This window comes from Ictidomys tridecemlineatus, chromosome 11 (genome assembly GCF_052094955.1).
Source record: "Ictidomys tridecemlineatus isolate mIctTri1 chromosome 11, mIctTri1.hap1, whole genome shotgun sequence".
NCBI classification, from domain to species: Eukaryota; Metazoa; Chordata; class Mammalia; order Rodentia; family Sciuridae; genus Ictidomys; species Ictidomys tridecemlineatus.
This window is the reverse complement of record NC_135487.1, coordinates 130,844,734-130,857,708: the sequence shown is the minus strand read 5'-3', so window position 1 is coordinate 130,857,708 and position 12,975 is coordinate 130,844,734. Positions and strand designations below refer to the sequence as shown.

The 12,975-nt window shown below is 45.6% G+C and overlaps 1 protein-coding gene across 5 annotated transcripts; it reads right to left on the bottom strand.

Annotated features, from left to right (window-relative positions):
• Positions 1-64: 64 nt before the first annotated feature.
• Mindy1 (MINDY lysine 48 deubiquitinase 1) lies at positions 65-11,750 on the bottom strand. 5 transcript variants are annotated; one of them, XM_078027601.1, is made up of 12 exons: positions 10,665-11,750; positions 9,370-9,487; positions 7,491-8,305; positions 7,128-7,185; positions 6,325-6,389; positions 5,850-6,008; positions 4,215-4,271; positions 3,720-3,822; positions 2,358-2,500; positions 1,269-1,460; positions 816-968; positions 65-566 (listed from the first exon to the last, which is right to left on the bottom strand). In XM_078027601.1, exons 3-12 carry the CDS (start codon positions 7,941-7,943, stop codon positions 486-488), a joined length of 1,464 nt encoding a protein of 487 aa, XP_077883727.1. In that variant the 5' UTR covers positions 7,944-8,305; positions 9,370-9,487; positions 10,665-11,750; the 3' UTR covers positions 65-485. The 5 variants fall into 5 exon arrangements, with proteins under 5 accessions (XP_077883727.1, XP_040143472.1, XP_021586106.1 ...); XM_040287538.2 differs by lacking the exon at positions 9,370-9,487 and having other exon boundaries at positions 7,491-8,032; positions 8,161-8,305; XM_021730431.3 differs by lacking the exon at positions 9,370-9,487.
• Positions 11,751-12,975: the final 1,225 nt, after the last annotated feature.

Sequence of the window (12,975 nt, the reverse complement as noted above, 5' to 3'; positions counted from 1 at the left end):
GCACCCGCTTTGCATTCCTCAATTGGGTCAAATACTTAACCCCATGGCTGCAGGGGAAGCCAAATAACATCTCAGGAAAGAATTTTATTTCCAAACCCCTAGGAAGGCATTACAAATAACAGATATAGAAACCCAAATCAAACCCTGAAGCAAAAGAAGACAGGCCTGCTGGGTAGGGAGGAGGGAGAGAGGTGCAGCCCAGATAGGCCCTCACCCTGAGTCGTGTGTTCATGTGATTTTTCCGGGAAAGGGAGTTAGGAATCAGACATCTGCACCGGGCCCATCCCAGTGTTGCCCTGGGAGGAAGAGAAGGCAGCAGCACATTACCGAGTTTGACCTTGGTATCTACCACTGCCTGGTCTGACCCCCAACAAAACAGTCCATAAATAAGCTACCCCATGTATCTCAGGGGTTGAGATGGGGGAGCAGCAACCTAACCACAGCCTCTTGAGAAACTGGGCAGCTCAGAAGAGCAGCGGGCAGAGCTATAGCAGAGTACAGTCCGACTCCTGCTTCGGCCTCTGTCGGCGCTCCCCGGCTGGGCGTCCTGACGTGGCTCCTCTCCCCTGTGCGGGATTTAACATTTGGTCATCCAACAACTTTGGAAGAGTAGAGGACTGACATTCAAGGGGTTAGGGGGTCGGGATCAGGAGGGACTATAGGGAGAGAAAAACAGGAAGGGGTTACAGGAAGAGGGTCCAGCAGGAGAAGGGTCCCAAGGGACACCTTGAAGAGACCAGTGCAGAAACAAAAGTGACCTGGACAAGGCACAGCGGGTGGTCTGGCCCCGCTAAGGGAAGGTGACAGAGGCTTACCTGGGGTGACAGGGCCCGCATCTGCGCAGGCTGGACTGGTTGCTGCTGTTGATACTCCTCTTGCTGAAGTTGCTGGGCCAGCTCCAGGTCACTAAGGCCCAGCATTCCTTGTGGCTGCTGCTGCTGTTGCAAGGACAAGGCCACCAGGTAATCCTAGAGAGAACAAGAGTTCCCAGGTGGGCAAAGGCTGGCAGGGAAGGAGACTCAGGCAAGGTTTCCAAACTAGGCTTTCCTTCAAATTCTCCAACTTCTCCCCCTCCAGGGGAAAACACACAGCCAGCTGTATCCCTGGTGCCAGAAAATGCAAACAAGGAGATGATCTGAAGGCAGCAGAGTGAAGGCGCAGGGGTGTTAGGGGTGTGGCCTTGACACAATAAATCACACGTGGCTCTCTTACAGCAAAAAACTCTGTGAGGCGAGGAGCTCTGGGCACCTTCCCCAAAGCCCACACACCTGGTCTACCTGCAGCTGCTTCTCTGGGGAGCTACCCCCACCTTGTGCTTCAGGGCCCTGGCCGAGGGAATGACTCAGGTGGAAGTCAGAGTCACAGAAGCAGCTGTCTCCGTCCACGTTGTGCAGGCTCTCCCATACCACTTGCTCCTCCTGGAGAAAACCCTGGTCAGTGACCAGTAGGTACAAATGACTCTGCAAAGAAAAGGACAGCCAACTGGTGGGATAAGTGACACAGAGGCAATTTACTTCCCAACATTACTGAGATGCACAGACCACTTGAATTAAGTGATGGGCTGGCTGGAACTCCACAGTGTTAGCCTACGGAATACACGCACCCACAGTATGGAGAGGGAAGGGACGTCTGAGTGTATGTCCATGTGGAGTTGGGTGTAAGTATGGTGGTTATTTTGGTCAAGTGTAGAATGTAGCCAGTCTTCATTAGACATACACATAGTATGATTGAGAAAAAAAAAAAAACATTTGTTGGGATGCAGCCCAAGACCATGCTTTTCACCCTATTTCTTATGGTCCTCTGGTCTCTTTTGATGGCGGTAGGAATAAATTCTTTGGGAACCAGAGACTTCTCTTCTACTGAACTCTTAGAGAGCTTCGGCAGGCAATTTTTAACTCTCAAAGACTGTGGTGGTGTTAAAAATTTCCACTGCCCCTTTCTGGGAGAGGATTGTAGCTTCCTGTTCCACTGATGGTGGACTTATCCTTTATGGCTTTGTCTGGCCTCTGAGATATGAGCAGAAATGACCATTTCCGGGAAGAAGCACTAACAGTGAGTGTACAACAGTGTTCCTCTCTCTTTCCCTACATATATTTCAGATTAAGACTTTTTGGTCAGCCTGGTCCTAGAGTGAAGATGGAATGGGTCAGAATGTAGCCAATCTTCATTAGACATACACATAGTATGAGTGAGAAAAAAAACATTTGTTTGTGGTAAACCACAAGGATTTCAGTGATATTTGTTACTGCAGCTTAACTCACCTTATCCTGACTGACCCAGAAGAAACAGACCCAGAAGAAAAAGGCATGGGGAAACCACAGCACCCCAACCCCCCAACACCTCCAAACCCTTATCACCTTGTGCTTAGTCATAGTGCTAAAGTGGTTGTTGCGGAAAAAGACACTAAGTTCACCCTCCTTGGCAGCCGCTGTAAGCTCACACAGGCCATGGTAGGTCAGCTGTGCTGCAGTGGTCTCCAGGAACTGCTCTGCGATCAAGCCTACCAGAAGGCATAAGATGGGAGAAATTTGGCTTACATCCAAAGTCCATGATTAAAAGGAAAAAAAAAAAAGGACCGGGCATATAGCTCAGCTCTGTGGTAAAGCACTTGCCTAGTGTATAGGAGGTTGTGGGTTCAACCCCCTGCACCATCAAAAAATAAATGAAACAAAATGAAGTCTAAGATAGGAAGGATCATCCAAAGAGTACCTGTCAAAAGTCCTTCTGAATCTGACTTTCTAAAATCCCTTGTCAGGGGTGGTGGTAATGCCTATAATCCCGGCTACTCAGGAGGCTAAAGCAGGAGGATCACAAGTTTGAGGATAGCCTCAGCAATTCAGCGAGACCCTGTCTCAAAGTAAAATATAACAAAGGCTGAAGATGTGGCTCAGTGGTTAAGCAACCCTGGATTCAATCCCTGATGTAAAACAAAAACAAAAAACCCCCAAGGTGTGTTGTCTCAAATATTTATAGGGATTAGGCAGAAAAGAGGCAAAACTGCTAAATGTCAAGCGAGGGAGAACTTGGTTCACCTTATCCAAAGAGGCAACCACAATTCATCACCCACTGATTGTGGCTATGACAAGTAGGTACCACCATTGTCAGATGTGATATCTACAGAGAAGCTACGAATCCAGATTAAAAAAAAAAAAAAAAAGAAAGAAAATCAGCTGACTAAAAACAACAACAAAAAAAGGGCTAGGTGTAGTGGCATATGCCTGTGGTAATCCCAGTGACTCAGGAGGTCAAGGCAAGAGTATTCTAAGTTTGAAGCCAGCCTCAGCAGATTGATAAGGCCCTCAGCAACTTATTGTTGAGACCCTCAAAATAAAAAATAAAAAGGGCTCAAGATATAGCCCCGTAGTACCAGTAGTAGAGCACTCCTGGGTTCAATCCCCAGTGATACAAATAAATAAATAAGTAAGGCTGGGGGTGAACCTCAGCGGTAGAGTGCCCTGGGTTCAGTCCCCAGTGCCTTAAAAAAAAAAAAAAAAAAAAAAGGAAAATGATATTGAGCAGCTACCTCATGTGAGGTACTACACTAAGCCCAGGAGGCCGCGGAGAGGGAAGATGTATCCCTGCATTAAACAGACAAATTTCCCAAACTTTCTCTTAGGGAGCTTACACTCTAGTGGGAGAATGGCAGGAGACAACAAACAATGAACCTAAGCAGCTATTCTACCCTTCGAATAAGATCCATGAGGGAGGAGGGATGTCACCTTCTGTCACGAGGTTGGGGTCAGTGGAGTGTTTGCAGGTGATGATCTTCTCTACTAGCTGGTTGTAACTCAGTTTCCCAACTGCGCTCACAGCCTCTGGACTCTGCACATTCAGGGAGTAGGGTGGGGAGTGAGAAAGAATGTTGAGTTTATTTAAGGAAAGAAAGGAAGCCCACAAAGACTATGACCTTATGATCAAAGTGTTCTGTTTGGGGATCAAGATTGAACCCAGGGTCTTTTAACAACTGAGTCATTTTTTTAATGTTTTTTTAGTTGTAGGTGGACACAATACCTTTATTTTTATTTATTTATTTTTATGTGGTGCTGAGGATTGAACCCAGTGCCCCACACATGCTAGGCAAGTGCTCTACCACTGAGCTACAACCCCAGCCCACCACTGAGCCATTTCTTAAAAAAATATTTCTTTCAAAATTTTTTATTTGTTATTTTTAGTTATACATGACAGTAGTATGTATTTTGACATATTATACATACATGGAGTATAACTTCCCGTTCTTGTGGTCTTACATGATGTGGAGGTACACTGGTCATCTATTCACACATGAACATAGGAAAGGAATGTTGGATTCATTCTACTGTCTTTCCTATTCCCATCCCCTCTCCCTTCCCTTCATTCCCCTTTGTCTAATCCAAAGTACTTCTATTCTTCTCTCCCCTCCCCCTTATTGCATATCAGAGAGAACATTAGGCCTTTGTTTTTGGGACTGGCTTCTTTCACTTAGCATGATAGTCTCTAGTTCCATCCATTTATGAAATGCCATAATTTCATTTTTCTTTATGGTTGAGTAATACTCTATTGTGTATATATACCACATTTTCTTTATCCATTCATCTGTTGGAAGGCACATAGTTTGGTTTCATAGCGTAGCTATCATGAATTGAGCTGCTATAAACATTGATGTGGCCATGTTGCAACAGTATGCTGATTTTAAGTCCTTTGGATATATTCCAAGGAGTGGGATAACTTAGGCAAATGGTGGTTCCATTCCAAGTTTTCTGAGGAATCTCCATACTGCCTTCCACAGTGGTTTGCACCAATTTGCAGTCCCACCAGCAATGAATGAATGTACCTTTCCCACCACATCCTCTTCTGAAACAGGTTCTCACTCAGTCCTTAGGGCCTGGCTAAGTTGCTGAGGCTGGGTCTGAACTTGAGATCCTCCTGCCTCAGGCTCCCAAGTCACTGGGATTACAGGTGTGTGCTACTGCACTTAGAGCAGCAGTTCCTGAACAATTTTTTCTTTTTAATATATATATATATTTTTAATAGTCAATGGACCTTTATTTTATTTATTTATATATGGTGCTGAGAATCAAACCCAGTGCCTCACACATGGTAGGCAAGTGCTCGAGCACTGCGCCACAACTGCAGCCCAGTTCCTCAATTTTTGATGTCTAAAGAACTGATTCTAGGGCTGGGGATGTGGCTCAGTGGTAGAGCACTCGCCTTCAGGTGTGCGGCCCTGGTTCAATCCTCAGCACCACATAAAAATAAAGGTATTGTGTCTAAATACAATATATATATATATATATATATATATATATATATATAAAATTAAAAAAATGTTTCTGGGCTGGGTTTGTGCTCAGTGGTAGAGCACTTGCCTGGTGTGTGTGACACACTGGGTTTGATTCTTAGCACCACATATAAGTAAATAAATAGATAGATAAATAAATAAATAAATAAATAAAGGTCCATTGACAACTTAAAAAAAATACATATAGGGGCTGGGGATATGGCTCAAGTAGTAGCGCGCTTGCCTGGCATTTGTGAGGCACTGGGTTCGATCCTCAGCACCATATAAAAATAAAATAAAGATATTGTGTCCACCTAAAGCTAAAAAATAAATAAATTTAAAAAAATACATATATGTTAAAAAAAGAACTGATCCTATTTGCATATTTGCATATGGTTTGCTTGTACTAGAATGCTACCTCTACCAGGAAAAAAAAAAAAAAAAAAAGGCTAAAATTCAAGAAATTCAGTCTCCAAATTCTACTCCCCTCCCAAGCCAATCTAACTCCTACCCGGCACCCAACCCACAACATTTTGCCTCACTCAGGTCAGCTCCAGCGAGGTAAAGGACTCAGGGGGGCTTCCACCATCACCTGTGGATCAACAAGCCAGCCATGGTACAGAGGTATGCCTAGTAGGTCAAAGACACTGCATTCGGGTGTATACTCAAAGTCAGAGACGCCTGTGAATCGCACATTGACATCAAGACCGGTGGCCAGCTTTGGCAGCACTGTCATTGCATCGTCCACATTCTGGGGATTGGAAAAAAAAGATGAACAGCCTAGCCGCCTTTCCCACTCCCACGTCCAGGAAAATAACAAAAACAAAAACAAAACTTGTTGCTTTTCTTCCCTAACATTCTTTCAAGCCATTCTATTCCTCCCCTGATTCAATCCTTCTTTATCTTATATAAGCGAAATCTTTTCCAGGATAGAGATATAACATCCTCTCTTATACCTGCAGAAGTTCAAGGAGCCCTCTTAAGATGCAGCAAACAGCTTCTCTCGATAGTTCCAGTGTCCCCTTCCAAACCACAAAACCCCTAAGTCTCCGGACTTCTTGCCTTACCTGCTGAAAATTAAGCTGAAGTCCCTCTGATTTTCCCTGAGGTTGGATGGACAAGAGGCAGTTTCCTATAAGACAGATACTTTATCAACCTGCCCCACCACTTGTCCTAAGGCTCAGCTTCCTCTTTTCCTGGAGAATGGGGATAATGTCACAGAACCACAAATTTTTAGAACTGGAAAGGTCCTTAGAGTCTAATTCAGACCTTTCATTTCTCAGAGGAAGAAACAGGCTTGTAACTGGGAAGGACCTACTCAAGTTCACATTCAAAACCTAAGGGCAGAAATGGGGGGAACCTCACTGGTAGAGCACTTGCCTAGCATGCTCAACCCCTGGGTTGATCCCCAGAACTGAAAAAAAGAAAAAAAGAAAAGAAAAAGGCTAAGAGCAGAATTGGTGTTATAACTCAGGACTCCTGACTTTTTTTTTTTTTTTTTTTTAATACAGGGATTGAACCCAAGGGAGCTTAACCATGGAAATACCTCCCCAGAAGTTTTTATTTTATTTTTTTTATTTTGAAACAGGATCTCACTAAGTTGCTGAGGCTTGCCTCACACTTGTGATCCTCCTGCCTCAGCTCCCACCCTCAGCCTGGGATTATAGGAATGTACCACCACACATGGCTCAGGATTCCTGACATCTTGACCTTGGCTTTATCCTCCAGCTTTGCAGAGAAGCCCAATGACCCTTAGCTTCCCTGCTACGTTAGAACCCAGAATGAGGATCCATTGGTAGTCTGAATTTCTGGTTGAGGGGATAGCTCTGGAACCCCTTAGGAAATTCCTCATTAAGGCCCAATTACTCACCAAGGTGGGTCATGAGCTCATCTGATGTGATCACTTCCTTCTGGGGAGATAGCTTCACCTAGGGTAGAAGGAGTGATTCTATGTGTGTGTCTCCCTTTCAGAGCACAAAGGAAGAAACTACAACAGTGGAGAGAGGTGCCTTGTGGTATTTAGGGTTGGGAGGAAAAGGTTTGAAATGGAGCAACAGAATAAATGTGAAATACTACAAGGTCTTCCTATTTGCTAGAGAACAGGAGAGACAGGAGTAGTACAGAGAATAATCTGAAAAGTTCAGATTGCTTTGAGAAAATCAGGATGAAAGGGAGGTGGGTCAGGGAAGAGTGTTCCCCATAATTTCTGAGTTCATGTCAGACTTTCTCTTACCTTCCACTGAAGGAAGAGGATATTCATGATGGCAAGGAGAGGGCAAGGACCATTAGTGCTCTGGGTGATGATGGGTGTCCGTTCTCCCTTCCAGGGGATCCATTTTACACAGTAGAAATCTGGCTCAGTCTGTTGGGTCCTCGGAGACTGGGGAAGCTCCTGGGGCCCGGAGCATGCTCCTAGTGTCTCTACCTCAGGTGATATGCTACAGGATGGCCCAGGTTGACTTGAGTTAGTTTCAGGAGGAGGGGACTCAAGGTTCTCCCCACTCTGGGTTGGTAACAAAGCTTGGTCTCCTGGCTCTTGTTTTGCAGCTTCCTCATCAGCATCTCTGGTGTCTTGGTCCTGAGGGTACTCATCTGGTCCTGAGAGGACCTCCTGGTTTTCAGAGGTGTCTGTTTCTGCATTCCTGGCCTTACCCGAGGACTGATGTTCAGGCTGAGGGTGCTCCATGATGGGAAGGGAGTCAACTGAGGGATGCTGAGGATGTTTCCTAACCTCAAGGGCTTGCCTATGTCAGTCTTGGTAGGCAAAACATAGACCTGTCCAGTAAGAAGAAGATCGTTGAGCCAGAAAGCAAAGCCACCCAGAGAAGTCTTAGAAAATGAATGCTGTATGGAAGGCTGGCTGTGTATCTGCACAGGCACTCCTGGCTACAAGTAGTACATGCCTTTCTAAGCTTGCATAAACAGGATTCAGACTGAGATCTTTCCACTTTTAACTTGTGACCAGATGGAACCAACAGTGCCTTGGGCTTCTAGGCTTGAGAGTGATAGTTCTGGAGGGACTGAACACATTGAGTGGAGCCAGCTTCCCTGAAACAGAAAATGATAAAGAAAAAGGGAGATGTAGCAGAGAAGGAGGAAAATAGATGGACAAAGAAATGTTAAACTATGCTAATTCAGAGGTATCTGTTTCTGTCGGCTAGGGGTGCAGCTCATGGCCTAGCAAGTGTGAAGCTTTGGTTCAGTACCCAGGACTGGAAAAAAAAGGAAAACCAAAACTAACCTAAACAAACCAAAGGATCCTAATGGTTAAATACGATAACTCTCCGCCAACCTTGGAAAGGGCATCATATCAGTAGCCTGCACAACAGCAGTTCCTCCCTCACACCAAATCCCACCCCTCCATGAAACAACCTGAGCACACACAGGCTGCTTGGATTCTCATGGGTACCGTCTCCCTGTGTCACCCCAAAGGTGAAAAGTGACAGGGGTGGAGTGGAGATGCAGTGTCATGCTCCTAAAAGTGATGTGCTAGTGAGGAAGGGAAGTCTTTCTCCTCAAAGGAGTCTACCAAACCTTACACAAGCCCAAACCACAGCAAAAATGTCTTGGGAGGAGCTTCCTGTAGGCTGCAGAGGGGAAATGTAGGTTATAGGGACTTGAATTAGAGAGTGCCTTAGATAAGTAACTTCAAATTGGGGGCAGAAAAAGGACTGCCCCACTGCAAATTCTTCCAGTAGCTTCTCTGGACAGTTGGAGTTAACAATTTCCCAGTAGTTCTTTTTTCTCCCAATCTGCCTGACCCCAGAGATACTCTCTTGCCCACTATTTATATGGAAAAGAGAAATGCTGATTATTGATTGACTTAAAAAATACTCCCTACACTGTTACCTACTGGTGTATGTTCTGTATGTCTGTTTCCATCTCTGTGCTTTTTGATGTGAAGATTAGGCCTGTTTAACTTGTTCTCTATCAGCACTAAGCATCAAGTCAGGCACAGATAGACATTTAATCAACACTGGGTAACAAAGGGTAAAAAGCCACAAACCCTGGCTTCTAGAAACCATCCCCCTTCAATCTCCTTACTCCCCTCCCTACTCTTTAGTCAGGGGAAAAAAAAAAAAAGTAGAAATTAAACAGGTTAAAGATCTTGCCTTTGCCTCTTCTCCAGTTCCCTCCTCTCCTGGGGTTCTACTTTTTTTCTTGTAAAGGTGCAGGAATTTGGGGCTAGGAGGAAGGCCTGGCCAATGAGGATGAGGAACGTTAAATTAACTGAAATAAAAATAGGCCTAGTATGAAGATGTGAATTTGCTGTCAACATATCTTATATATAATCAGAGATATGATAAATTATGGTATAATGATATATTAAGAATTGTAATGCAAAAATAAATAAATAAATAAAAATTTTAAAAAATAAAATAAAAATAAGCCTAGTCATTCAATCATCCTCCTGATTCAAATATAATTCATGTCAGTTGCAATTCATTTACATGTTATTAATTTCGAATCAGAATATCAAATATTGCCTGTAAAGGCTTTACACATTTTTTTCCCTCTCTCCTTTATTCCTCCCCTCCTACATGGCACTTAAGGTGAGTCTTGAAGCAGATGTCAGAGTCAGGGAAAGTTAAAAAAGCTTGAAGAAAACAGGACTCATTTTCTGCCCAGTGCTAGAAATAATCAATAATGACGTGGGGGCTGGGAAGCTGGCTGGCCAGAGGAATGAACCAGAGGAAACCAGGAGCTCAACACTACAGGGAATGGGGACTCTAGGGAAATTGGGCAGAGTTAAGTGGGCTAAGTCCTGAGAGGCAGGGCAGGAAATGTAATGCAGGGTTTCCATCCTCTCAAGGTACACTCCTGGTAGCAAGAGCTTGGAGTATTTCTGAGTAGGAAAGGATGAGGGGGAGGAACCCAAGCAAATCAGGATTTCACCTGTTTTTTGTTTGTCCTCTTTTCAGCCCTACACTTTTCCTGCAGCTGAATTAACCTATGGTGGTGGGTGGGGGAGTTAGACAACTCTGGTCCCTCCCTAGTCAGTGTCAGAGTGCAAGAAACAAAATAGGTAGGTAGCTTCAAGAAGACACCCCCAACACACACACATCAGGATCTTTCCTCTCCCCTCAAGTACCTTATTGTCCCATACCAATCTCCTCCTGACCCAAATCCTCATGCAAACAATGATTTCTATTTTCCCTTCATCATCAAACCTTGCCACAGTGTGCTGTCTACTTGCTTCCAAGGAGGGGGGAGGGTTTGGCTAGAAGCAGGAGATAAAAGGACCCAGGAGCGTCTATTTACAAGTTCCTCCTGCCTTAGCTCCTCTAAATAATCCAGACTAACCACAGATGGGAGGACAGACAGGTGTCAAGTCCCCCAGCTGAAGAGGGAAAGGAGAGCTGCGGGCTGAGAGGAGATGGAGAAGATGGTTAAGACAAAGTTTTACCTTAAAGAAGTGGGTGCAGTTCCAGGACGGAGCAGCTCTGGCAGTCTGATGGGGGAGGTGGGATCAGCGAGGGCACCACCAGGCCGGCTGTCCACAGCTTATACAGGTTGACACAGCTTTACAAGCGTGGCTGGCCGTCCAGGCTGGGTTGTGGCTACTTCCGGACTCACGCCCAGGACTGGGGCACCGCAGTAGGGTGAGGACAAGCAGGGGCACAGCCCAGGTGCTCCCGGTGGTGGCTCAGAGTGGCTTCAGGATTCTTGAGAGGCTGAGTCTCCGCGTGCGCACTCCAGGCCCTAACTACAAACTGGTTTTCAAAGGAAGTTTGTGGGTTTTCTTTTTTCCTCTTTCTCTCTCTCTCTTTTTCCCATTGGGAGAAAGAAAAATTAGTCAAAGACAAGCTCTCTGGAGGAGGAGGGGTTTGCCCAGCACTGGAGGATTTCCATTAGAGCTTTCTGATCCGGTCAGCAGCTTGGTAATCAGCAGAGAGGGAGAGAGAAACAAGGAGAGAAAAACAACAGACCCTTTCTCTTCCCTTCGCCTGCCACTGGAAGGGACGGAGCGCTTGTGCCTCTCTGGTGAGAACAGGGAAGAGCAAGTGCCCTAGCTGAGCAGGGAGGAGCAGAGCTGGACAGCAGCAGCTTGTTGGATCTGGGCTTTCTCCCGGCGTGCGGCAGTCCTTTGCTCTGGATCCACAGAAGCAGAGCCAAAGAGCATGATATTTGCATGTTAACTCATTTAATGTAAAAAAGGAAAAAAAAAGGCAGCTCCTGTCTCTCTGGGAGCCTTTAGAGGGCTCCTTTCTAGGTCTTCCCTATATCTTTTTTTAAACTTCTTTCTTTTTTTCTTCCTTCCTTCCTCCCTTCCTTCCTTCCTTTCTTAGTTTAGAAATGACACTGGTTGGGCTGTGCACCTAGTAGTGCACAGAGGCAGCAGGTCCTGGGTGGAGAGCACAGCAGGAGACCCAGTAGAGTAAGAGGAGACACAAGGGCCTGTGCGCTGGTTCTTGTTTCCTACAGGCCTCAGCTTCTTAGAGGTCACCTCCTCTCATCTTCCAGCTCAGGGAAGAGGAAAAGCTGGGTGAGGCTGGAGGTAGGAAATAAAGACATAGATTAATAAATGAAGGTACAGAGGCAAGTGTGGTGGATCACGCTATAATCCCAGCAACAAGGGAGACTTAAGTAGAAAAATGGCAAGTTTGAGGCCAGCCTGGCCAACATAGGCCCTAACCAATAGATAGAGACCCTGTCTCAAGTCTCAAGATTGAAAACATTTTAAAAGGCCTGGAGATGTGGATTAGTGATAAAGCACCCCTGGGTTCAATACTTGTTTTTGTTGTTGTTGTTGTTTGTTTGTTTTTTAAAGGAACATTTGATCATGAGGGGAACCTTTTCTTGGCAGTACTCTGCATACCCTGGGTCTGGGAAAGTGGCAGTTATTAAGGGAAGTTGGAAACTCGCTGTACTTTCTGAAGGACCCTCTGAACTCTAGTTACACAGCCGCCACAGGCTGAGACTTCAGGCAAGTCTGAAAGCCAAACAGCAGTTGGAACAAGGAGGGAGGCTAGGAGCAGAGAGCCAAGGTTACAACAGTCCACGAAAGCAATGAAGTTCTTGTGAAGCTGTATAGAGTTTTTTTTTTGTTTGTTTTTGGCGGGGGCGGGTATCGGGGATTAAACTCAGGGGCACTAGACCACTGAGCCACATCCCCATTTATTTAGAGACAGGGTCTCACTGAGTTGCTTAGCGCCTGGGCTTTGCTGAGGTTGCCTTTGAACTCGGGATCCTCCTGCCTCAGCCTCCTGAACCGCTGGGATTACAGGCGCGCGCCACCGCGCGGGCTGAGGCTGTAGAGTTTTAAAGGAAAAAAGCAGGAGTTGGCAAGACTGTAGGTACTAAGTAAAGAAGAGGTGTCAAAGATTATCCTAATGCTTTTCTAGCATGGACAACCACAAAATCGGCGGCAACGGGTCAATTTGGTGAAAGGGAAAATTTGAGAAAGGAAGAAGGAGAGCCGTTTGCCATGTTATAATTTAAAACATCAGCCAGATGCTTGGTGTAATATATGGAAAGATGCTATACTTAGCCACCTCTGGGAGAGTGAGTTCAGATGCCAAAAGATGAGTGACTATGACCCATACACATTTGTGTGTCAAATCACTTGAGAAAATTCTCCTTCCCTCAATTGTTGGGGGTCATCTCGGAGTTTCTGGACTACGTTTCCCAGGACGCCTTGCGCCGCGCCCCTCCCCTTCCGGAGGGACGTCCCTTGAGTCTCTGGGCGCTGGTTGGGGGGGAGGGAGGCGGGGCGG

What these genes read in the sequence shown, in the direction of transcription:
- Mindy1 (XM_078027601.1), bottom strand. Translation starts at nt 7,943, where the DNA reads ATGGAGCACCCTCAGCCTGAACATCAGTCCTCGGGTAAGGCCAGGAAT. An exon ending in AACGGGAAGTTATACTCCAT is followed by an intron (nt 3,823 to 4,214) that starts GTATGTATAATA and finishes CTGAATGTGCAG; the next exon opens with AGTCCAGAGGCTGTGAGCGC. An exon ending in TGCGGGCCCTGTCACCCCAG is followed by an intron (nt 567 to 815) that starts GTAAGCCTCTGT and finishes AATCCCGCACAG; the next exon opens with GGGAGAGGAGCCACGTCAGG.